At 40.6% G+C, this 26976-nt stretch overlaps 1 protein-coding gene across 22 annotated transcripts in view; it reads left to right on the top strand.

Moving 5' to 3' along the window:
• Window positions 1-26976, top strand: part of Hpse2 (heparanase 2 (inactive)) — a 705780-nt gene that overhangs the window by 25888 nt on the left and 652916 nt on the right. For 9 of the 22 annotated variants that reach the window (XM_087578423.1, XM_087578431.1, XM_087578430.1 and 6 more), the window contains 2 exon segments: window positions 10002-10339; window positions 13497-13654. The exons of 4 other annotated variants lie outside the window; for them this stretch is intronic. In XM_087578423.1, coding sequence (XP_087434549.1) covers window positions 10050-10339; window positions 13497-13654 — 448 coding nt within the window. In that variant the 5' untranslated portion in view covers window positions 10002-10049. 22 annotated transcript variants of the gene reach the window in all.

Raw genomic sequence — 26976 nt, 5'->3', positions numbered from 1 at the left:
TGTTCACTACCATGCTTCCTGTCATGAGGGCCCTAGACTCATCGTCTAAAACTGTAAAAGAGCCCCTCATTAAAGGCTTTGTTGTATGAATTGCCTTGATCGAGGTATTTTTTCACAGCAGTAGAATGGTAACTAAGGCACAGGCATGGGGCCATCACTGGTATGTGAGGAATCTATCAAAGGCCATACATTTAAAAGAGAATGGTTCTCTCCTCCAGCAGCATCAGCTGTTAGGTAGACATGGGGCCTGAGAACACCTCCCCGTTCATGTGCTGGGATTTTGGCTGGGCTGATGTTGTGCAGGGGGCACTGCTGCTCTTGAGTTGATGAGTGCCAAAGCAATGACTTGACCAGGAGACAATTTCACAGCACGCTCCTCACCTTGCATAATTTATGCTTGAGTCTGTTCCCTGGGCAATATTTTGGGCTTTTATTTGTTGAAGTTTTGGCTGTTTGACTTTGTGAGTTTGCAAAGTATAGACTGCTTTAGGTCCTTTAGACTTTTAAAAAGTGTATTTATTTACTTATGATTTGTGTGTAGGTGTGAATGGACACCTGTGTATACATACATTAAAAACAACTTATAGGTCTTCTCCTTCTACTATAGTTTTTTCCTTCTACTATGTTCTGCAATAATGGAGCCAGATTTCATTGAGCATCTAAATGATGCTGATGCTGTTGGATCTGTGGACCTGATCGGCTGTGCAGCATTCTGCTACAACGCACTTCATATCCTACCTGGACCTTTTATGGAATCAATGTTTTGGAATGTCTTAGGTTTTTCAACTATTATAAATCTAAACACCAAAGAATGGTATAGGACTTAAGTTTTAGCTTCATTGATGATAGGTTAAAACCATGTTATTACTGGGAGTGGTTTACTTACTGAACTCTTCTGACATTGCTGTGTATTTTATTTTGAACACTCCCCAAAGTTATTTTGAGAATTATGCTTCTATTTTATGCATAAAAGGTGATGCATGATTCTAAACATCTTCCTCATCTTCCTTAAGGCTTTATAATACAGGATAAAGCTGAAGTGAGTTGAGGTCTAATCCCAAAGTTTCTTTTTATATTGAAATAAACTGTCTTACAAGGAAGTCTATTTGGAAATGATATAAAATTAATTAATTAATTTTAAAATTAATTAATATAAATTAATATAAAAGTTTTAAAACAAACGTCTTTCAGAATCCTTTAACTGAGTTTATGTTTATCTGGGAAACTAAGCCTGGAAGAGGGCATGCGAGCCTGAGTCTATCTGTGTGACTGTCTGCACAGTTTACATGTGTGCATGAATCTGTCTGTGTGGCTGTCTGCACAGTTTACATGTGTGCATGAATCTGTCTGTGTGGCTGTCTGCACAGTTTAAATGTGTGCCTGAGTCTCTCTGTGTGATTGTCTGCACAGTTTAAATGTGTACATGAGTCTGTGTGGCTGTGTGCACAGTATCATGTGTAGCCATGCATGCATGAGTCTGTCTGTGTGACTGTCTGCACAGTTTACATGTGTAGCCATGCTCCTCAGCTTGGGGAAGATGAAACCTTAAGCCAGAGCTGATGGTTTTAGATCTATAATCCCAGCTACTCAGGAGGCTGGCACAGGAGGATTACAAGTTCAAGCATGAGCAACAAAGTTACAACTTGTCAACTTAGTGAGATTCAGTGTCAAAATAAAAAGTAAAAAGAAAACTAGGAGTATGACTCAGTGGTAGAATGCTTGTTTTGCATGCCCAAGATCCTGTGTTCAGTATGCAGCCCATCATAAAATACAAACTCCTGTAATTCCTCTTTTATAAAAACCAGACACTGAATAGATGATTTTGGAGATTACTTTAAGCTCAATTGTCCTACTCTAGATATATGTCTAGATAGGATGGGTTTGTTTATATTTTTGAAAATAAACTGTGAAGTAGATTGTGGGGAGCAGAGAATGAAGTGATAAATGGATGAAACATTTCCACCAGCAGATGGCACCATAACATTTCTACAGGCTGTACCCTTCCCTAGGCCCAATCCGAAAGTAGGCTAATTCGGACACACAGCAAGGGTGGCAGTACACTATAACCTCAGCACATGAGTGACTGAAACAGGGGGATTTTGAATTTAAGGTCAGCTTAGGCAATCTAGCATGACTTTATGTCAAATAGATCTATCTACCTTAGTTGAAGGTGAACATAAAAAAGTATGAAATATTTCAGTCATTAATTATCATGAGGTAAAATTATATATATCAAGTAGTAGACGTCAGATATAAAATTAATAATAGTAATCCTTTACGTATTCTACAGTACCTTCTGCTAAACTCTGTCATAGTACCTACCCAATGGATATGTATTTGTTTTCCTAGCCAAATTGTAAGGTCAAGAGAAAGAATGTTTTTAATCTTTGGAGGGGAGAGAACAAAGTACCTGACTGGTGATTGTCACTCAACAGATATTTCTTCCTCTTGCTCACTTCCCAGAAAATGTTTTGAAGGCATACAAGACTTTCTGAATATCGGTCAACTCAAAGCTTTTTAGTTCTTGTTAGCAAGTACATTTCAGGCCCAATCCTAATGTGTTTGATGTATGTTCCATGGTATATTTTTTTATCATCTTTCAAAATATGTTTTTGCATATGTGTTTAATTTTTCGCTCACATTTTATGATATGTTCTTGTATGTGTTTCTCACATATACATTTAAGTTCTGTATTGTGTGTACACAAGTTCATTTTGTCTAACAGCTCTCCTGATTTTACCTACTCGTTTCCCTTCTGATGAGCATCTAAGTACTTCAGAATCCTCAATGCTAAACTAACTACTCTCATTCCAGTTACTTTGTGAATCTTCTTTAAGTTGCCTGAAAGTTTATGCCCAGGATGGTATTGCTGAATGTCGGAGAATATATATGCCTAAGTTTTACAAAATATTGGCAGAGAACTCTCTCGAATAGTTGTCGGTTTACAGTCCTAGTAACCTGAAAGAAGTCCCCAGACCCCTCCATTGAACAATTAGTGTTGTGCGGTATTCTGAGTTTTTAGTTAGATGGGATAAAGGGAAAACATTTCTTAACGAAAAACCAAACAAACTCGATCAGCTGGAAACCTCGTCTATTAAAGCTGAAGGAAGTCAGGTGTGCAGGATCATAGGCGTAATAACAGGCCCTAGTGCTTGGAAGGTTGATGGGGGAGGATCTCTTCAAGTTTAGGGTCAGCATGGTCTATGATGTGTATTCCAGGTTATTCTGTGCTAAACATTGATATAGCATCTCAAAAACCAACCAACTAAACAAACAACGAAAACCAAACCAAAACGCACACATCAAACTTGCATAGTTTCCCCATTTGATGATGGTTCTCCGCCATCTAAACTTTCACTGTTTGTGATTTGTGTTAAAGTCAGTTCCAGAGTGTATTGTTAGATATCTCTTAGAATCTGGAATCTAATTATCTGAAAACTGAATCAAATAGGTCCAACTTATGTGTCATCCTTTGTTTTTCCCCCCTTTGGAACTGTAAAAAAAGGATTGAAGAGAGATTCAGGTTATGTTAACTCTCCACTCCAAATCAAACTTCAGATGGTTTCAGTGTGTGGCCAGCGCTGGTAATCACTGCCCTAGAATCTAAGGTTTTATCATTTTTGCCCAATATGTAAACATGATTTTAAATTAAACATAAAACACTATTTTACTATATTGGCTAGGTTTAATTAAGTCAAAAGGGAATTTAAAATTAAATGTCTTGTGGAAATTAAGCACACTATGAGTCATCAGCACTGTTTCTAGGTGACCCAAGGGATGAGGATTTGATTTTAATGACAATCTGTTAAGGTTGAGTTTAGCTTGCAGTGAACTAAGAAAGGACCTGGATCTGCTTACATGGGGACCGAGCTGCTCCAAAGAATGAGGGTAGATTATCCTCGGGCAGAGATAAGACTCAGTGTGTGTGTATGTCCATGCAAGCACAGGCTTCTCTTCCAGCCACTGAGGAGTGGACGGCACCAAGTGAGTGCTGAGACAGCGTCTGTTGTCTCACTAAAATGAAGCACAGCACGGTATTTTGAAAGGACAAAATGTGATCAACTGCGTGACCGAAGGCAGTGCAACTACAACGACAACCAGCCACTCTTGGAGGGTCAGCAACACACTCTGCTCTAGAGAAACGGTTATTATCGGTCCAATCCCTCAGTGTCAGGGTTAGCGTATCAGATAGAGCGAGGCAAATGAAGTTTGTATATTTCACTTTCTTAGAAATTGTCTTCAGCATTCATACTTAAGGATTGTCTGACTAGGGAAGTAGCATGTACACTAATCTTATATGTACGTGTATAGTTAATGAAACTGTACAACAACTGAAGGGCAATCTAAATTTGTTTCTCTGGAACACTAAATATTAAAGCCCTCAGGTATTTTTAATAACAAATATGCCAAAATTATAACCTAGTTATCAGTCAGAAGAACAGACTTTGGTTTCAGTTTCATCAAGAAACAGCTTGACCTTTTGACTCCTTACTTTCGTACCTGAATTATGAGACTAAATCCTGTCATCTAAGCATAAAATGAAATACAATACTTTTTATTTATTACTGTAATATTTCAAAACCTTAGGGTTCAAGTGTATAGTTTCCTTCTGCCCATCTATGCAAATTACACTTATTTCCACAATGAAATTCAACCAGGGAAGGAAAAAATGTAAGTACAAAAGTATTACTTTGTTTAATTCTTACAACACATGTGGAACAGCTACACTTATGTGCATTGCTCAGGTGGGTAAATTGGAGCTTAGTAAGAATTAATGGCTTCTCCAACAAATGACATGTTAGAGTTGGTAAATTGTAATCTTTATTTTAATCAAAGACTCCAAAATTCATGCTTTTTTCTAGTATATGATACTCTTTTTTTTTAACTGAATGTCCTACAATGTAAAAGATAGACTTCTTAATCAGTATGTTTAAGATGTGAATTAGTCTTTCTGTTATTTGGTTTTCCATACATAGAAGTCTTTAAAACAACTGTCATCCTCACCCAATATGCCATGGGCTAGCAGACAGAACTTATTAAACTATATTTATTATGACTATGTTTTTCCCTGTACAAGTTTGCTGCTGGATGGCAGTAATGGGGTTAAATATCATCCAGGCATTTATCAGGAGGTAGAATAACCAGTCACAGATGCCACCTTCTTTAGCCTTACATATAAAGTGTGTCATCCCTAATGTTCCAAATTATAATGTCCATCCATGTATGTTTTGAAAGAGTGTTGTATGTGACAAGTGGAACTTGGTCCCAGTTTCTAGTCCTAGTCTCCCTTTTGATAACTGATTTATTTCCACTTGTCTGGAAGGACAGGGAGTCTTGGAGGATGAAATAGCATACTTTCTAATTAGCATTTACTTACCTGCCCTTTTTCTCTTTTAGTGGAAAACTGAAAAAGACACATAGAACTCAATGTTGCCTTTCCTTCTGTAGACGTAAGCTGTTCTGAGGCCTGTAATATGTAGTATGCACTTTGTTGCCTTAGTTACTGACATTAGATTAGGGTGGGCTTTTATTTTAAGGTTATTTCTAAGACATTTATAATGTATTATATAAAGTATGTTCATATTTCTATGTACTATTCTTATTCTTGCCTTCAGTTCTATTTATTAGAAGTGTGGAAGGCAGGGAATAAACACTGGAAACAAGCAGCATAATTCTATATTAGAATCTATACAGCACTTTTCTCACATATAAATATATTCAGTTACTGCTGCAGTCATCAACATTGTGTTAATTTTACATTCTAGATGGCTGAGGGTTAAAATAGTTAAAATTTACTCAGCACCACAAAGCCAGATCCATTAAATTCAGGAGTTTAAAGATAAGTCTTGCAACTCCTTGTTCAAGGATCCTGCACTCCAATATACACTAGTATGTTGTGGTGAAGTGAGGGATGTCCCTGGGTGTGTTGCTACTTATTACTTATGTGCATGAGAAATTGCCTATCATTTGAGCCTTTATTTACAGCACACACACACACACACACACACACAGACACACACACAGACACACACACAGACACACACTATAGTAAGGAATTATTCTACCTCTCAAAGCTGTTCAATATTAACAAGATAACATGTCTAGCCATGAGCACTGTGCATGGTCCCCACAATCTCAATAGACAGTTGTCACTAGGGCATAACATTTTCATAAGAAGGGAATAGGCATAGCAATAACTAATCTTCAGTTAGTAGAAGAAAAGAGGTGGTGTATATGAGATAAGGTGATTGTGACCATCTGACATTGAAGGGGAAAAAAGCACAGGAAAAGTGATAGAAAAAATGTAGTCAAGGTGGCAGTCACTAAAGTCATAGAATCTTGAAGTAACCTCTGTGCAACAAAACAGAATTGACCATAAACTGGAGATACCGTTAGTTTCAGTTCCCAGTTCCATGTTACTCGATGACATTTTTCTGTTTCTCTGGGATAAAATGGTAAGAGTAGGGTGATTTTAACAAAGCTTATTTTTCCCAGTTCGAATACCTGCTATTCGACACGTTTCAGTTTCTCCGAGGGTAAGGTCTTTTTTTCTTTTGGGTTGTTGTATAGTAAACAGTTGGCAGAGGGTTTTTTCTTTTTGTAGAAAGGTCTTTTCTAGTAAAAAGAAAATGGCAGCTATGTCTGTTCTTTTCATTGACTTCTATTTATTTCAAAATCCTAAGGCCTAGAAATTATGAAATGGCTTATCTTTAAGTTTTCCTTAAGTTTGGGAACTTAATCTTCTAGATGGTAAAAGGAAACCATATAAACGGTTCAGTAGAGAATCGAACATAGTGTTCCAAAGGAGACATTGCACCGTTTAGTTTTAATTGTCAAGTTAAAGTCATCAAGAATGAACTGGGAAGAGTGCCTCAAAGAAGGGTTTCTGGAACAGCTCGTCCTGTGGGTTTGCCTGTGGCAGTTGTCTTGACATATTAATTGATGTGGGAAAACCCAACCTAAAAGTGGGCAGCACTGTTCCCTGGGTTTGGTCCCTGAATTCTTACATAGAAGACTACAGGAAACAAGCTGAGGAGTAAGCTAACATTGATCCCTTCTCTCTGCGCTCTTGTGTGTGGATATGATATCACTAGATGTTGTCAGTCTCCTGTGTAAAGATGGAGTAAGTTGGAGTTATGAACGAAGCCCTTTAACATAAACCCTTTCAAGCCCTTAAATTGCTTTTTCTCTAGGTATTTTGAAATAAAAGCTGGGTGGAAATCAACGCGTTAGTTTCTAATAGTTGAGAGTTTTTGACAGAATTTAGTTGTTATTCAGTAGGGAATTATGATCGCTGATAGAAATGACATGGAGATTGTTGTCATCCAGCATAGAGAAAACATGCTAGAAGCTTCAGCATAATGTATAGATTTGTAAAGAATTATCTATCTAGCGTTTGTTTGGGGATAGTTGAGAAGCAAGACAAAAGCCTGGCTAGCAAGAAAGGTTATACACAAAGAGTAGCTCTGGAAAGTTTGTACCAAGATAGACAGAGGCCCCCAAATCAGATCATTTTGGAGTCAAACAAGGGTATATGGAACTCTTTAAAATGTTACAGAATTGTGTCTTTCTCCTGATGTCCTAAGGCTGGATGTAACTATTGAATTTCAGTGGGTAGGCTAGAAATGGTATTCATCAGCAATTAAGTTTGTTTTGTTGGTTTTGGTTTATTATTGTATACAAGTCTTAATGTAAATATTTAACATTAAATGCTAGTTAAAGTAACCAGGCCACCAAAGCATTGACCAGAAAAGTCATCAGTAGAATTGTAAAAACTCACAATTTAGCAGATTCTCAACATGTTCAGTTTACTTTAGTTGAATGAATACTTTTGACACATAATAATTATAGACATCTAATGGTTATGCTTTATTTCTTTGAAACAATTTTCCAGTGGTCTTAATTCATGTTGCTTCCAAAATTCATTAACTGTAAGCCAAAGTGTGTTTGGGACTTTGGAAAATTTAGCTTTCTGTTAAGAAGATACAGTTTCTTTTAATTCTGAATATGCTAAATGAGCTAAGAGCTTTTCAAAATAAGTACTTCCTGAAGGAGATGGCCAGAAAGCTGTTAATAACTAAGAAAACAAATCAGTGAACAGATACTCAAAATACAATTTACTCCGACAAAATTATTCTTGTGAGCGGTGGAAGGTCTGAGTGTGTTGAGCAGGGTTTGTTTACTACCGCCATGTGTCCTAGATGTTTCCTGAGAGCCCACTATGTGCCTGAGTCCAGGGATACAGAGAAGCCTCTGATCACCAAGCTGTCCCCATTCCCATGGGGAGTCAGTACTCTTAAAAATGACAGTGGTTTGTACTGAACTTAGGCCTGTCTTATCCCAACCCCAGGAGTATAAACATAGCTTTAAGGACATAGAGGTATTAGAAATTTTAATGAACGAGTGGAAGCAGGTATTAAGGCTACAGCCAATAGTTAATCCATGGTATAATTTAGTTTTAGAAACCATCTCTAAGTGATCTGATTTGGGGTTTCTCTGCTAGCTTCATTCTGTGTAATCATAGTTTGCGAAGGTTCCACATTTTGATTGGCAGTGCGTCCTCAGGGAATGTTTGCTGAAGGCGATTTAGTCCAGACCTAAGTGGGTTGGCCAAGTCTTTCTGGCTGAAGAAAGGAAAGTAGGTTGCTATTACAGTGCTTACTGACCTCTGACACTGCCCAGTGTGCCTCACCATGGAGGGGTGGGGTGGGGATCCACTCTCTGCAGTCAACTGTCATCTGTCTGTTTAATCAAGGAATGCCCGGGATGCTCCCATTTACCCATTTTTCATAAAGTAAGTCCCTTCATCTGCCAAAGTAGAGGACTTGTTATGTCCCAGACAGAAGCTGAGAGTGGGACTGGGTGTGGCTGCCTGTGACTGTGGCTAGGTTGCTTTCCCCTTGTGCTAGGATGGGACTCAGGATAATTTTCAAGCCATTGAGGGTGGGAATACAAAGAGCAGAGGTTTGCAGTGCATCCGGAAGTCCAGGATGATCTGTATTCAAGAGCTACAAGCAAGCACACTGTACTTTTGACTGGGGGCTGGACTTGACATCCCTAGAACTCCTTTCTACATCAGAAAGACATACTCCTCCTTTGAGTCTGAGGGTTGTTGGCGAGGAGACATTGGAGAGGCATCTTTACTTTTGCAGTGGAATACATTGGCCAAGGAGTGAGTCAAATGTACATAAAGAGCCTTATCATCCAAGTGCAGGCCATGGGTTGCCAAAGCCAATAACGTATATGGGAAACTCAGGACTCTCCCTCACACATCAGAGCAGGACCATGGAGCATACTGATTCTTTGCTGACTCTCCTGACTAGGAAGTCCTTTGACCTGGGAATGCTGTCCCTTCTTCTCCACCTCGGACTCCTATTCTCCTTTTCAGGAGAAGCTTCTTTCTGGCTGTCTTGCAAGGTTCAGATGTCTGCACACCTAGGCATGGACTCTTCTTTGCTTTTGTGCCTTGGCAACAATTTCAGTGCCCATCATAAAACCATTTACAACCTAACAACATTTACTGCTTCAACCCAAAAAGGAAGGCACAGAGTGGACAGTATGCAAGAAATAGTCAGGACAGACTGTCCCTCAGGCAGTGAAGGGCCTTCCCCAGAGCCTACTGGGGAGGGGACTTGAAAATAAGCTCTTACTCAAGATGGTACCACAGTGCTGTTTCAGTCCCACTGGCCGCTTCCTGACCCTAGCGGGTTAAATCAGTAGGGCACAACAGCCACCCCTCCCCCTTCTCCTCCCCCCCCCTTACCTTTAAAAAGTTAAAAAATGTCTGCAGTCAAATCTCTTAAAGGGGCGGTGCTGGTGAACAGTACTCTTGGCACGAGTTGCTGAGAAGGCTGGCTAGGGGCGTGAGTTCGCTCCACCAGTACCAAAACACTGAAAAAAAAATGCGAGCAAGCGAGCAAGAGCGAGGGAGCGAGGGCGAAAGAGAATAGGGGGGGTAAGGAGGGGGGGCAGATAGACACACACTTTAGATAAGGACAATTAGTCACCATCGAGATCCAGTAGGGAGAGAAGTTTAAATCAGAGGGATAATGAGGGTGCTCTGTGCTTTCCCTGAAGCCATGTCCTCCAGCAGCTCCCGCCCCCCCTCGTGCCTAGCCCTGGTGGCTCTCTTCTTGGCTCTGCTTCTCCCTCTCTCCCTTTCCTTCCACGCTGGAAACAGGAGACCTTTGCCTGTAGACAGAGCTACAGGGTTGAAGGAAAAGACCCTGATTCTACTTGATGTGAGCACCAAGAACCCAGTCAGGACAGTCAGTGAGAACTTCCTCTCTCTGCATCTGGATCCGTCCATCATTCATGATGGCTGGCTCGATTTCTTAAGGTAAGGCAGGGGCTTCAATGGATCATTTAAAAATTTAAGTACTCCCACCCCCATTCTCTTCCTATCCCCTGCTCCAAAGGGGGAAGAAAAAGAGGAGAAAAGAAGAAGACTAAGAAGAAGGAGGAGGAGGAGAAGAGGAGGAGGTACAGCAGCAGCAGCAACAGCAGCAGCAGCAAACCGATCTGTCTTTCCAAGAGAAAAAAGGAGGTTTCCCCCCCTCCTGGAATATTTGCTGTGAGGCTGTAACTAGTGATTGAGGAAAGCAGTGTTTTCTATTAAGATGCACATGTTTGCAATGCAGAAGGCATTTCAGAAACTTATCAGTTATGACTGAAAAAATGTTGTGCTTACATATATCCACAATTAGTCTCCCCTCCTGAAAAAGAAACAAGAGGTTCAGGGAAGTTACAGAAGGGAAGATCTGGAACAACAAAGACTCCAGAGGAGTGGTTGTGTGTGAGAGAGAAAGCAGTGTGCGTGTGTCGGAGTGTTCAGTTGGGAGATTGCATGAAAGTGGAATTTGCCACGGAAAGATGGTTTCATCAGTTCTCACTCCCAGACAGAAATCGAATTTAAGGAGAGTCCTGAGCGGTGAGCAAGTTAGTTTGGAGTTAATTTTTTTTATTTTGTATCCTCCGTTGTTGTCATTACCAGGCTTGACTTTGTAAGACACTTTTTATAGATGGAGCCCTTCCCCCTCCACCCTCCTCTTTGAGTTTTCCTTGGTAACTGCATAGTTTAGTTTTTTTACAGTGGGAAAAAATCGTTGCTCGGGTCGTAGTGTACATCATACGAGATCCATAAAGGTCCTAGAAACTCTCGGGGGAACCGTTGGGGGTTTTGAACCCAAAGGCAGTGGTAGATTCACAAACCTGGACGTTGAAACCCTGACAATCTAGTTGGGTTCACCCGCTTCCCGGTTATTACTATTCAGTCAGTTGAGCAACCCCGATCCCTTCCCATCAGGGGCGGTTGCAAAGAGGGGGGCGTTGGAAATAAAAATAAAAAAAAAACCACCGAAGAAAAAAAGGAGCATAAACCTGTGCAATATTGAACCTCCAAGTGTTAAGTTTTTGAAAAGTCCCTCCACGTTGGACCCCCAGTCTGGGCTCCTTCAAAGAGTCTAGAGTGCTCTCCATCCATTCCAGATCCGAGGCTGTGTCCGACTCACATCTTTAGTGTGCATTTTTTATCCGTAGAGTTTTGCTTTTCCGGGTGCTCCCGCCCCTTAGCGCTCAACTTCAGGTCTGCGGACGCAGCAGGTAGCTGTAGGCGCTGCACCGAGCGCTCCTTCCAGGTCAGGGCAGCATAGCCAAAAGTTTCGGAGGTCGTCGCCACTAATGCGGAGGCCGTTTCGGGGTTCCAGAAGGTACAGCTCTTGGGAGGGCGGGAACAGCGCTGCCTACCCGGTATCATCCTTGAAAGCTTTTCTGTGCAGCAGACCGCTTCTCTGAATTCATCCAAATGTGGGGTGCAACAGGGCTTTTCCTAAATGCACGCCCCACTTGCATTGCATTGCTCCAGCTGCGCGGACTCCTCCGAGTTTTTTCTTCCTCCTCCTCCTCTAAAAAAATGTCAGCTTGTTCGCGCTAAATATTTGCCTGCTGCGGAAAAATTCTGGAAGGCAGCTTTTCAGGGAAGAAGCCGTGGCGGGGCGCATTTGCATTGGCTGTGCAGGCTTTATCCGGAAGATTGGAAATGCGGCGTTTCCCTGGGGCCGCACTCGCGCGGACGTCCCTTCTGCGCTCAGGCGGCCCACGCGACGCCTAAACTGCGCCCTCCCTGCAACTCGGTCCTGGAGAACTCAGTCAAACCTTCGGGCTCTCTCTCAGCGTAGACATGTATCTTCCCAAAAAGTGTCTGAAAGAGGAGTTTCCTTTTACTTCAGTGCCCTTTGAATCCAACTCCTTTGTGATACTCTTTAACGTCTCCATTTTGATTTGGATTCTCACAACCTGAACTAGCAAAGCGTTAAAAATGATGTATAGACCCTGATTTCAACAGCCGGTTTCCTCAGCATTAACAGCATCTGCAGGGCTGGTTCCCAATTACTTCCTAGAGTAGCAGTCGTTGGCTTTTTAAAACCCATTGATGGAAATCCGGAAAATGAATAGATTCAAATGCTATTGTTCTACTACTCAAACATTTCTCGGCACACAACTTCCAAAATTTGACAGACTTTTTTCTTTTAAACCAAGCACTACCGAACCGCAAGGAAAAGAAAGATAAAGCCCAATTGGAGCGGGGGGGGGGGGGCGGCGGCGGTGGGGGCCGTGTGTGTGTGTGTGTGTGTGTGTGTGTGTGTGTGAGCGCGCGCACGTGTACGTGTGCGCGTGCGTGTGTGTGTGTGCGTGTGTGTGTGTGTGTGTGTGTGTGTGTGTGTGTGTGTGTGTGTGTGTATGATGGAGAGAATGTTCTCTTGAGACCAGGCTGAATTATCTCAAGTGCCAAAAGACACAGGTTTTACTTTTGGGAGGTGGGATGGGGAGAATCCTCTGAAAGGCAAGCATTTATTCTGGGAACCTCTCTGCCTTAAGGTTTGGGAAGCTACTCAGTTACAATGTAATAGAGTAGGAAAATCAGTTTTGTTATTAAAAAAAAATCCTCTTGACTTTAGATGCTGTGCCTGGGTTTAGAGAAAGTAGGCCAAGTTACTTATGCCCCTGGGGTCAGGAAGGCAACGCGAACTTCGGCTTGAAAGTTTGGCAACAGTCAGAGGTTGGCGGTCCACTCCATGCGCGTCTGTGCCAGGAGCGCTTTCCTGGTAGTGGCAGAAGCCAGCCAGTTGCGCCTTGGCCCCAAGTTCGGCACGCAAGTGCCGCAGCCCCAACGCTCGGAACAAACACATCTCCAGTCCTTTAGAAATCAGTTCGTCGGACATCAAGGTGTCGGTGGGAGGGTGCAGCCGAGGCTAGTCGGGGTCAGGGAACAGCCCCAGGGAATCCGGAGGCTGAGGGTAAAGCGGGCAGCTTGGTTGTTACTAGCGAGCCGCCGCAAAAGCAGTCCGCACTCGGCTCGGACTGCAAGCTGGAGTGGGCTTAGATAATAAATCTCCCGCCAGGTCTCCTGCAGGGAGTGAGAAGGGGCCTTACTCCCTGACCAGTGCGCTCTAGCCTTCTCCCGGGATCCTTTCCTCTCTCTTTCTCTACCCCTGCAGCTCCAAGCGTCTGGTGACCCTGGCCCGGGGACTCTCGCCCGCCTTTCTGCGCTTCGGGGGCAAAAGGACGGATTTCCTGCAGTTCCAGAACCTGAGAAATCCGGCGAAAAGCCGCGGGGGCCCGGGCCCGGATTACTATCTCAAAAACTATGAGGATGGTGAGAAATTTGGTCCGGATTTTGAGTGTTGGAGGAAATTGGGAGGTGGGATCAAGCGCTCTCTCTCTCTCTCTCTCTCTCTCTCTCTCTCTCTCTCTCTCTCTCTCTCTCTCTCTCTCTCTCTCTCTGTGTGTGTGTGTGTGTGTGTTGTAGGGGCAGACTTGGAGCAGAGCCTGTTTGAAGTTCCCCTGAAAAACTAGAAGCAGCAGGCTAGGGTTCATTGGGAGTGTGAGACTCCTGGGGTGACCATGCAAAGGGAACTCCCCAGGTTGCCAGGTCCAGGCTGCCAGTTTGTGCTGGGCAGTAAGTAGTTTACAACGTTCTGGAGCCTATAGGCCACATTCTGTGGGCTAGTTCCGAGCTTTAACCAGTTCAGACAAGTAAAGAGCCAGGCACACGTCATTCTAGGTTTCTAGGCACAGGAACCTTTTATTTGTCTTAGTTCTTGTTTTCCTGGACCGGGAGACAGACTTAACCTTTTTGAAGCCCGGTCTAAACTTTAATAGAATAACACCCTTTATGTTGTTTCACTGTTGAGGAAGATTTGGGAATCTTTGCAGTGGTTTCTCTCTTTGGACTGCCTTGTCTCCAGTCATATGTTTTTCCTCAGTTTAACAGTGGCATTGCAGATGTCAGCCTTCTTTACAACTAGAATCAGATGAATTAAGTCTTGCAAAGGCTTGAAAGCTCCAAATACTATTCCTGTGTGAGAGGCCAATCATTATACATTTGATCAATTTTATTTTTATTAAGAATAAATGAAAATTATATTTAACCATTTCCTATAAAAGGTTTATTAGTGTTACTACTTATGACATTTTTAGTGTGACTAGAGAGATAGAATTTTTTTCAGAGATAGGTAGAAATTGTAGAATCTTCAGCTGCCATGCTGTTAAAGTTGGTAAAAGAGCCATTGGTGGCTCTTTCGGTGTGCTCCATCTCTTTCTCTCTGTCTGTCTCTCTCTCCTGTTGTTCTTTCTCACAGTGTTAGTGTATTATTATTTTGAAGAACTGGGCACAGATTTTCTGAGTACTTGGGATTTTATTTTTACAACTTGTTCTTATAAATTACCTGAATAAGGAGATACTTTTGTAATTTTGGGACTCCACTGAATGAGGAGTGTGTGTGTGTGTGTGTGTGTGTGTGTGTATGTGTGTGTGTGTGTGTGTGTGTGTGTGTGTGTGTGTACTCCCTTAATTCGCCCAAGAGTGAAGGCATTTGAGAACCCATCTTTTCAAAGGTGAAGGTCATTGCTATAAAATGTAGATTGCATGTAGAGTCTGCTGTCACTCAGCATGAGACACTGGAAGGTAAAAGACAATGTGAACTGCAGCTTTGGTGGGGAGAGCCAGGGTCTCCCAGCATTTAGGGTCATTGTCAGCTCTGGCAGCAGGCAGGAGATGGGGTTTATTAGTGATTGCCCCGATGAGATAGTTTTTGCTCAAATTCATTAAACCACTTCCTTTACAGTTTGTGGGAAAACTTAGAAGAGCTGCAGAAATTGCTGGGAGGGAAAAAAGAACAATATATGTTAGAAATCAAGTCTTTTCTTTAAACCTAGCACCCAGCCCTCGCTGAACACAGTGAATTAATTCTGTGTGAGGAACACGGCTTATTTACCTGTTTAGAAGGAGAAGTGGGCATGGTGAGGAGAAAGGTAGTTGGCAGTTGGCTGTATAACATCACAGAGTTAAAAACAAAAACAAGCAAACCAATTCTCAAAACGCAAGATAGAAAGACCTTCACTTTCAGTCCTGCTGCTCCCCCAGGGTCACAATCACAGCATCCCAGATAAGCTTTCCTCCCACCCCACCCGCACTGAACACCCACAGGAGTGTGGTTTTCAACCACGCCAGAGGGAGGGGGTTCTCCTTTAGGTTTTCTTTTTTGACTGCAGATTTCTCCTGAATTTTTTCTAAATATTTCTTCAGATATTTGCAGTGATACTTATGTATATATTGAAGATGCATACTTTCAAGATAACTTATTTTTTGGTGTGGGCACCAGCCTCACAGACTACCTGGATTTAATTCTTTTAAAACTTTCTTTAAAGTCAACCCGTCCAGACGCTAATCTGTTTTATTGCTCCTAGCTGAACTCCTTCTGATTTATGTCTCCTTGGTAATAGGATGCTCTGAACTATATCAGCACTGGAGGCCTCACCAGAGTTAAAGAGAGTAGGAATGCCCTGCTCCTGCCCTTTGAAGGCTCACTATCCTTAAATCACCCAGGCTGTCTTTGTTGTTAAATGTTGCATTGCCGAATTTAAGATAAAAAATGTCTTGGTATAATAACAATTTTACTAACATTTTATTTTCTTGTCAGTTTTTATCCAGTGATTATTGTAATCATCACAGACAACGGAAAATAATTAGATTCGTTTGGTAAATGGCTCTGCATTACATACCTGACCATTAAGGCACCTTATTAAAACATATTTACTTAAACATGATATTGAATAAAAATGTCCCACAAATACATAATAAAACCCAATGATATTTGGAACTTGGGCTTAGAAAGTTCATGATGTAGGCATGGATCTAACACTTATGAATGTGTGGTCCTGGGTTCACTGCTTCTCAGAACCTGTGGATGTTGATAATACCTAATGCTCATTTTTTTTCTGTGAGGATTATAAAAAGTAATTTGTAAATATTTTATTGATGGTAAAACACTTTAAGGAGGCTAAAGACTCTTACAGCATTTATATTTAATGATGTAAAATGTTAGTAAGTAATAAGAAAGTTAGTGTGAGAAGAAGGAATTTGATGTAAGGAATCATTAGGCAGGTTTAAGAGAACATAGGGACACTTTAAGATAGGGAAATGAGGTGCCCAGGAAGCTCTGTGTGTGTGTGTGTGTGTGTGTGTGTGTGTGTGTGTGTGTGTGTGTGTGTGAGAGAGAGAGGGGGGGAGAGAGAGAGAGAGAGAGAGAGAGAGAGAGAGAGAGAGAGAGAGAGAGATATGATTAGAGAAGAGATTAAGCCTTAGTTTTATGATATACTATCGGTACAGTGAACTGAGGCTGCAGCTTGAGCAAACCCATATTTTTCTAGTTAATTTACTCATATTGTGATTCTGTTGTGGTTTTTTTCTCTTGAATTAACAATGCAGTTAATAAGTCATGTGGCTTCTATTTTTCAAATACTTTCGGAGCACACTAGAACAATTGCACTTTATTGAACCCTGTGAAGCCATTGTTTATATATCAATTTGGTACAATTACTTATTTGCCCTGTGCTGGGACAATTTGAATTTCGTATAAGCATGCTAATGACGGCAGAAGTAAAACAGAGTAATTGGTAAGCCCTGTCGGGGGCTCTCATGTTTACTCTCTGTTCTGTGTGATGGGCTTTGCTTGTTTCCCACAACATAATCCTAGGCAAACACTTCCTTCCCAGGTCTGTTTTGTGCCAGCCTACCATCTTCACTGTGTCTTTAGTGTCTTCGTTTTATGACTCTCTCTCTGTGTGGCTAAAACATGTCTGTAATGGAGATGTATACCATGTATTATGCATATTAAAACCTAGATGTTTAAAGTTTTATGTTTATCATGTTACTTCTTTTTGCTAGAAAGTCTTGATTATTTGAGACTTTTTATATAAACTTTTCATATTCTTCTACATGATGTTTAAAGCCTTTCACATTCAGTCTCAGCTTTTACTACCCTATGTTTTTATGTAATTTTTAATATGGCCTTCCTTGATTATTTAGATCTCCCTAAAGTACTTTCTTATGCTAAGCCCGTGTCTTTTTTTTTTTTTAAGCTAGTATATTTCTGCTTGAATGTCTTTCTCCTGGCTCTGTTCAGACCTCACCCCACCACACCTCATTCTTGAAGGGACACTGAAGTTCTCTTTATTCATACAATCTCTTTTAAACAGGAAGCTCCAAGTGATCTCTTCTTATTCTGGAAGGCATGTTTTATTTATGTGCCTTTGGCTCTTTATATCTTATATGAACTGTAACTTCCCATAAATGTGTTTGGTTTACCTTTCTAACTATATGCAGAGTATAGGAGGAGATTGTAACTAACTATCATGTAATTGACACATGATAAATCTTCAGTAAATATTCCTGCTGGTTTAAAAGCAGTGTGAAAAGCTACAGGAGATAAAAGTGACTAATTAGTAATGAGTCAGGGCATATGTAAAGATTCTTTATTCTTTTCCTCCACTGTGTGCTCCCATAACATTCATTCTTAGTACTATTTCAATAGCATTTTTATTATCTCAGCTACACATACATCTATCTGTTCACAAAGTTGCCTTGCTTCAGGCTGTGCATCAAGTCATATTTATTAAATGGAAATCTTTGCGCTGGGCAGCAGTAGCTGTCACTGTGCCCCCTTCTTTGCATCTTGAGTTTTGCTTTTCCTTGTTTGCCTTCTGTAGTTCCTATGTTTGAGTTTTCAGTTCTTGGGATACTAGTGCTTTTTCACAATTTCATATACTTTTCTTGGAGACTTTTCAGAAGCGTACGTTGTTAAAGTCTAAGGCATGGCACTGATACTATTATTGTCCACTGCTCTGGGAAGTTTTTCCAGTTTGCATGAAGATCAGTAGTTAATTTCTGTTCTTTCTGCTAATGTTTCATTGATAGAGATGCACAGCTGTCAGAAACCCACATATTGTCTTGAACTGTGCAGTGTTCATTATCTCATTTTATTTCACATGGTGTTTCTTGAAACCCAGTTTACAAAAACCAAATATTATTATTTTAGATTTAATCTTACGCTAAACAATGAAAAAATGAGATATAAAATAAATAAAAGATAGTATCCGAAATCACCATTTGTACATTAGTGATAAATGCTTTGGGAGAAATCTGTAACTCAGTGCTGAAATAAGGAAGGAAAACCTTAGAGGGAAGCAGGCTATTATTCTGCCGTGTAATGGTTGTTAACAGCTGACAGCGCTGGTGTCAGCACACACTCAGAGATCTCTTTTCCTGGGTGAAGAGCAACACCAAGGCAACAAGGAACGAGGATCTGAGGAGAATCAATTAGTTTGCACAAGTATGGAGAGACTTGTACCTAACAAGTCAGCTTGAATTTGTGAATGATGGTAGATTTTAGAGATGTAAGGACCAGGAGAGAAGCCATTTAACTGGGGAGAGTATGGGGGATGATATTAATGCATGGTTGGGCAGTAAGGAGACCATCCTGGCTGCAAGGTAAAGTACATTAGAGTTGTTTGTCTTCATGTATTAGAGCTATGTTATTTTCTACAAAAGCATATTTTCTACATTTTCTGTTAATTATGAAAAATTTGTAACTAAAGAAGAAAACTACATCTGAGAAATGATTCCAAACAGATTCACGTTGCTAGAAATTTATCTAAATTGGCTTTTATGATGTTCAAACACGTTTTTTTTTTGGGAAACATGAAATATGTAATTTAAAAAGAAAGGGAAGAATGTATGTATGTGAGAAAGTTTGATTGATTAAATCCAGATCAAATTTTGGTAATCTTAAATTTTAAACATAGTAAAAATAGAATTGGCTGTACAGAAAAAAATGTTTTTTGTTGTTGTTTTGTTTTTCTTTACTGAGACAGAAAGGACATCTTTCCTCCCCATCTTCCTTTCTGTCTCCCAACCTCCTTCCCTAGCCCGTTGACCTTCCCAGATTTTCTCATGAGTTTGGCTCCTGTAAACTTGGGTCTTGATACATATTAGGCAAGTATTCTACCAGCAAACTATTAATATATCCCTAGCTCAAGGGCACATTTCCACCTCGACTTTCAAAGACACTTGGTTTCTGCCCTTTCATGCCCTCTAGCTTAAGTGTGTTACAGTGCCTACACTTAATATTAAGTTTGAGTTAGGAAGACATGAGTTATGAGTGATAGATCATTTAAAATTGAATTATTCATTCACTTACAATAGCAAGCTTATAAAATGAAAACCTTAGAATATGCTTGATACTAGGTTTTTGGTTTCAGTTTTTGAGTTTTTTGAAGCAAGGTTTCGCTGTGTAGCCCTGGCTGTCCTGAATCTCACTCTGTAGACCAGGCTGGACTTGCATTCACAGAGATCCTCCTTCCTCTGCCTCCTGAGTGCTGCTGATTAAAGGCATGTGCTACCATTGCCCTGTGCTTGATATTTGTTATGTTATACTTTCTTCTTTTGTAGAGCAAAAGCAAGCTAGTGTTCTATAGTAGTAATTCCTTTACTCACTGAGAAGCTTTAGTTCCAGGTATATAGTTTTTATTTTGTTTTGGTTTTTGTTTGTAGTACTCAGGATTGAACTCTGGGTCCCATGCCAGTATCAATGAGCTACAAGCCCAGGCCTTTTAAATTTTAAAACTATTTTAATTTTGTGTATGTATATGCATCTCTGTGCAGTTTGTGCATGTATATGCAGGTACCTGGAGATACCAGAGGCATCAGATACCTCTGGAGATTGAGTTACAGACAGTTGTGAGATGTCTCACCTAGGTGTTGGGAACTGAACATTTCAAGAGTAGTTATATACTCTTACCTGCTGAGCCACTGCTTTAGCCCCTGAAACTCTAATCTCGAGATGGTCTCACTAAGTTGTCTAGGCTGGTCTTGAGTTTGTGATCTTCTTACCTTGGGTAGCTAAGATTATAAGCATTTGCCACCATGTCAAACTTCAGATCTCTCAAGTCACAGAAAGTAAATGAAGGCCAGGTCTGATTATCAAGTTATTCATAGGTTCAAGAAATCAAATTTGTTGTACCACATAAACAATAACACTGTTACTCACACCAAACATCATTATTTTTCTTGCCAAATTTGTTAACATTTTTTTTCTCTTAGCATAAGTCCTGGGAGATAGGGACCTTACATAAACTGAGTTTTCCCCTTCAAACTCACCCTGGCTTGTTCAGGCTGCCAAGCTTTAGGTCAGGGTTCTTAGTGGCAGGCACTTTCTGTGGGAGATGTTAGCTTAGTCAGTGCTTCTTCAGGTCTCTCTCAGTTGTTCTCTCTGAGCACTCACTGTGTGTGGTAGGGCAGGGAGGGGAGGAAGAAAAAAGAGGAGGAGATGGGAAAAGAAGAGGATTTGGCATTTTATTTTATTCATTTGTCCACGGATGGTGATTTAGACACAACGAATACACACATTCCAGACTAGTGGTATGAATAGCTTGTGAGAATTTGTTGAGCCCTTTGTCGTTTGGCTTTCATGTTCCTATCAGACAGAGTTCAAATCCATTCAGTTTTCTTCACTTAAAGTGAAAAATAGGGGCGTTGGGGATTTAGCTCAGTGGTAGAGTGCTTGCCTAGCAAGCGCAAGGCCCTGGGTTTGGTCCACAGCTCCGAAAAAAAAAAAAAAAAAGAAAAAAGAAAAAAAAGTGAAAAATAGTAATTTTTCTTATTTCAATAAATAGTTTATCAGCGATATGCCAAGATTGTGGTAGGTTTTGAGGATCCAAGAGGACTAAAACATGGCAATACTCTCAGAGTGCTATGGTCTCGTAGTCATTATGATTTTGTAGTAATCTCTGGTATCATCTTTTGACTTTATTCACGCTGGTCCGTGCTTAGGTCTTCCAGCCCTGTCCGTAGTAGATGGTGAACCTGCTGCCTCGTACCCACACCCTGCCTTTAAATTCAAATTCACTTGTCTTCTATAGCGCCAAGTCCATACTCCTTCATCAGCCTACCCTAACCTAGTGTGCACTAATGTCACCCTCTCAAAATGGCCAAACTTTCCTAATTTCTGCACATACAATTTTTTGATTAACTTAAATAGATAAATTTTGTCTTTATCAATTTATCGTTAAAACATATTGAGCTTGATAGACACATAGAAATTCAAATAGATGTAACCATCATACTGCATGGGATCAAAGTATTTTTGTTATTTACAAAGTTAAATAAATGCGTGCGTGTGTGTCTGTGTGTGTGTGTGTGTGTGTGTGTGTGTGTAATGAGAAATGAAAGATAAAAGCTTTATATTTAGGAAAATGAAGTGCATATGCGATATTTTTAAAATTGCTCTGTTTTCAATTTTTTTGGATTTGTTTTATTTTATATGTTTGTGTGTTTTGTCTGCATATGTGTATATACAACATGTGTGTGCCTGGTGCTCTCCAAATTCTAAGGAGGGTTGACTGTGCGCTGGAATGCTGGGAGCTGGACTTGGGCTTTCTACAAGAGCAATAAGTGCTTTAACCACTGAGGCATCTTCTCATCTCTGAATTGCTCTGTTTTAATATTAGTTATTATTTTATTTTGTTTAATTTACAAATGAAGCTTGATCATAAGTATGTATGTACAGAAAAACATAGTTTATGTATACACAAAACATATTTATGTATATAAAATTTACTGCCCACAATTTCAGATATGCCCTGAAGGATTAAAATATATTTGGCAGGTAGTGGGGAGTGTCTGTCAGTCTGTCTGTCTATCTGTGTTTTTGTCAAAGTTATTAGGTTTTTTGATCCACTTATTTTAATTTGTTCTGGAAAGAGAATGTACTGAAGAAAAGTGGAATTGTAAAGCTAGAAAAAGGTAAATTATTCAGATTAGTATAATTTTTAGATCTTTTAAAGAATGACTGTTTCTTTGAATAACAATAATTGCATTACCCAATATTGTTGCACATTTATCCTGTGCAAGGTACTATTTAAAGCAATTTACACACACTTGCACATTTATCATCAACCCTCTGAGGAGAATCTTGCTTATCTAATTTTACAGAAGGAGAAATTGTGGCAGAGTGCAGGTAATCTTCCAAAGCCACCTCGCTAATGAGTTGTAGAATAGGAACTTGATGTCAGCCATTAAACTTGCAGCTTAAACTCTGCTTCTTTCTGTGAGATTTTCAGAGACTTCAGAACTAGTTTTGGTTCTTACAACAAGTGTGTACTATTGGGATTGTTTATTTTTCTGAAAACTTTCTTAAATTTAAACGAAGACAATTAACTCTGTAGCCTCTATATAGCGTCTGATTCTAATATTCTGTGAAATTCAGACTTATTAAGGCTCATAAGACATGTCAGAAAAAATACTTAGAAGAACAAGAGAGGAGAGGGTCATAGGTCAGAGAACATAGAAAAATTCTGTTTTTATTATTATTGGGTATTTTTAAATTTACATTACAAATGTTATTCCCTTTCCCAGTTTCCTGTCCATAAGCCCCCATCCCATTCCCCTCCCCTTCTTCTATATGGGTGTTCCCTCTCCCCAACCACCCCCTTCCTGCTCCCCTCCCTGACATTCCCCTACACTGGGTGGGGGTTCCAGCCTTGGCAGGACCAAAGGCTTGTCCTGCCATTGGTGCCCAACAAGGCCATTCTCTGCTAAATATGCACCTGGAGACATGGATCTGTCCATGTGTACTCTTTTGGTAGTGGTTTAGTCCCTGGGAGCTCTGGTTGGTTGGTACTATTGTTCTTATGGGGTTGAGAAAAATACTTATAAGAACAAGAGAGAAGAGGGTCATATGTCAGAGGACATAGAAAAGGCTTTCAGGATTGTTTTAGTTTGGGGAAGGCAATTAATTAGGCAAGAGCTGAATTAGTCAGAAGAGGGATCTAGAAGGGATTTTAGCCTGGATTCAGGGTGAATAACAATGTTAGTAATAGTTATTGATCTCTGTTCTAATTTGCTTTTACTGCTGTGATAAAATGCCATGACCAAAAGCAACTTTGTGAGGAAAGGGTTATTTGTCTTAACAGTAGATCACTGAGGGAAGTCAGGACAGGAATTCAAGGAAGAAACCTGGAGGCAGGAACCGAAGCAGAGACCATGAAGAAACACTGCTCACTGACTTGATGTCTGTGACCTGCTCTGTTTTCTTTTTTTTTCAAAGATGTGTTTATTTATAATGCACTGTAGCTGTCTTTGGACACACCAGAAGAGGGCGTCAGATCCCATTACAGATGGTTGTGAGCCACCATGCGGTTTCTGGGATTTGAACTCAGGACCTCTGGAAGAGCAGTCAGTGCTCTTAACCGCTGAGCCGTCTCTCCAGCCCCTCAGTCTGTTTTCTTATACTACAGAGGACCACCTGTCCATGAGTGACACTGCTTCAGTGGGCCGAGCCCTATCACATTCATTATTGATCAAGAAAATGCCTACAGATATGCCTGTAGGTCAGTCTGATGGAAGTTCAGTTAGTTCCCCATTAGATGGTCTCCTCAAGGTTTGTCTAGGCTTGTGTCAAGTTGAAGCGCAGCCTCTTACTATGTGTTATAAAGTCAGATACACAGTAGTGAATACAGCTAGGATTAGAATATAGTCCTCTGCTCTCCACACTTCGTTTAGATGAGAGAAAAGGATCTGGTCTTTTATTTATTGAATTTGCTCATCCATTCACTTATCTGGAATCTGAAAGCTACATATATTCAACCTTGTGGAGTATTAAAAGTATGTCTCATGGATAGTCAAAGGTCTTGTAGGTTAGGTCACATGGTAGTTGCTAACACAATGAAAAGACAATTCCAGGGAACACGAGAATATCTGGGAAAGTTACCATCTTTCAGGAAACACTGAAGGAGTAGGAAGAAGTACCCATGGGCAGGTCTTAGAGTTCCCACTGGACCAGCATAGCCTGCGAGTGTGTGAGCGTACGAGCATTCGTACTGAGGAAGCCATGGACATGGACCAGCTGTCACTGAGGGAAGGAGTGGCAGCAGAGAAGTAGGGAGGAATTCTTGAAAAATATTGGAAAAATTTGAAAAATTGATTTTGATTTATTTTTCCTTATTTTCCAGGTCTAGGTCTAGTGGGAATTGTGGAGGGAAAAGGGAGCTGACAAAGGTGAGAGGTCAAGCAAGCCTTGTCTCTGCTCCATCTTTGTTCTCTTCCTTTTGAAATGAGGTTTCTTAAATTCAATAGACAACCTTTGAAGTAGCCACTTGGAATTAAGAACTGAAGGAAGCAAGAGATTACATTTTCTGCATGTCTCAGGCTATTTAAGTAATCGAGCTAATAATTGGTTGGTTCCAGGTTATGGTTTCCTCACTGGTTCCTAGCACTGTGGCATGTTCTGTGGTAGTGGGTCTAAAATCACTTCTCTGGGAGGGTATGTGTGCTGGAGTACAGTTTAGACCTAGATGATTCCAAATTATGAGCTATTCTTTACTGACAAACTCTAAAATAAATAAATACATTAATTAATTTAAAACAAAGTTTGTAGAATGGCATTCTTAGTGGTTTAGGAGCCAATTCCCACGTAACATTTAGATGAGGACTGAGACTGGGCTGAGGGTAGGAGTCCAGAGGACAGACAGAAGATAGAACCGATTTCGAGAGTGCCCTCTGAGGGGCTAGAATCACTGTAGAATCACTGCTGAGATTTCCAGCAAATAATTTAAAGTTCTTTTTTTTAAACAAAGGAAGACATTAATTACCTGTTATAATGTTTCCTTTACTGTAGTGAGTAAGCAGAATGAAACTAGAGCTATGGCTTTCTGGTGACATAGTCACTAAGCCACTGAGAAAGAGTCATGACTGAGATAAATCTTATATCTTTCATTGGTCTAAGATAACTATGCTATTCTCAACTGGGTGTCAATTTTCTTATAATTATTTGAAAACAAGATTGTAGACTTCCTTGTCCAACTGTTAGGGACCCCTTGGAAGAGTAGACTTTAAGCAAATCCGGTGAGATTTAGATTCAAAAGGAACTCCAGGCCAGACTTAGCCAAGTTAAAATCCGTAGGTGAAACTGAGCATGTAACCTAAAACCACTGTGGAAAATACATGCTATTGTTTCCTAGGACATTTGTAAAAACCAGTGACTGGCACCACAGTCCAAAGGCCAGGATTTTCAACAACTCGCAGCAGAAAACTTACACTTATTAAATGTCTTCACTAAGGTTTTTGTGTTAGTGGATGACTGAGGTCTTTTGTTTCTTCTGTTTTCCTCATGGCAGTAAAGTAGAAATTTAGAAAGCTTTCAAAATGAGCTTTCTCATAGATGTTATAAGCACAGGTTTTAAGTTTTCATCACCTAGATGTGGAGCTGAACAATTGAAAACTTGGAGTGGGGGCAGAAAGGAGAGTGAAGACACATGTGGGGTGTATCAGAACCCAGTGTAAATCAGGAAGGTGTGCTGAGGGAATTTCCTGTGTTACAGAACTGCCGGCCCTGTCTTCCCTCACTTCCCATCATTAAATTGTAAGAACGGGATTGGCCTTCTGACACCTTGGAGAGGTGGCTTGCCCCTTATTTGACACTGTGTGTTTCTGTGAAGCTCCAGTCAGCCTGTGTCAAGAAGAGACTTCGTCCTGGGGATAATATAAGATTGTACTGCAGCACTAGCTACCAGTATGGTGGGACCCACGCTAGTGTTTCCCAGTCTCTTCACCTTACCTCTGCTGTGGAATTATTCATTTCTTGTGTTGTAAGTGCGACTGGAATACCATTTATTGAATTCTTAAATGTCTCAGGCATCGGACACTGCAAGTTCTTCAAAGCTGATCAGTTTTGGTTCTCACTCTCCAATGGAGCAGTGTACCTTCTAATTGTCTCACTCGATTTAAGATTAGAGAAGTTAGTCACTGCTTCCCACTCCTTACTCCTCATTAGAATTAGCCAGGGAAATTTTAAAAACTTTGGGCTCTAAGCAAATTAAGTCAGTCTTCAGGGAGTAGCTCTAGCATTACAAAAACCAAACCAGTTCCCCTGGGATCCAAAGTGCACACCTGCATAAGAATCTCTGGATGAAGTGATTTGTCTAAGACACCTTAGCCATACTGAAAAGCAAATTTAGAGTCCAGGTGTAGCCAAATATTTTAGAACGCCTGCATAGTCATCACTTGGGCTTTGGTTAGAAGCAGTTGCCACTTTTGGACATGTTTTCATGCAGTGTTTCTGCTACTAGTTGCAGACCTCACTGGGAGCAGCAAACCTTAGCTCTTGGATACTAACATGGTCACAGATGGTAGCCTGGAGGCAGCAGGCTCTTGAAAGGCAACAGGAGCTGGGAGCTGACTGGAGAGTTCCATCCATTTTGATTTGGGGATGGTGCAGGCTGGTTAAATGTACTGTTTTCTGGTGGGGGCGGGGGTGGGGGCGCTATTGTAGGCGGTCTCATCTGATTAAAGTACCCTGTTCTTGACATTCTTGGACTATCAAGCCTGGTGAAATGTCCTTTGAGATGTTATTGAGGCACTCTCATCTGGTAGAGATATTGCAATTGTTAAATTGGTCAGTCATTAAAACTCCTTTTCTTTTATTAAAAGTTAATTCATTATTGAATGTGTGCATCATGTGTGTGCACATATTCATGCCTTTATGTGCACGTGGCGGTCAGATGAGAACTTCATGAAGTTCTCTCAGTTACCTTCACATGGTTCCTGGGAATCAAACCCGTGTCCTTGCTTCCCAGCAGATG

The sequence above is a fragment of the Rattus norvegicus genome, chromosome 1 (assembly GCF_021556685.1).
Source record: "Rattus norvegicus strain SHRSP/BbbUtx chromosome 1, alternate assembly SHRSP_T2T, whole genome shotgun sequence".
In the NCBI taxonomy this organism is placed as follows: Eukaryota; Metazoa; Chordata; class Mammalia; order Rodentia; family Muridae; genus Rattus; species Rattus norvegicus.
This window is presented reverse-complemented; position numbering and strand designations above follow the sequence as displayed.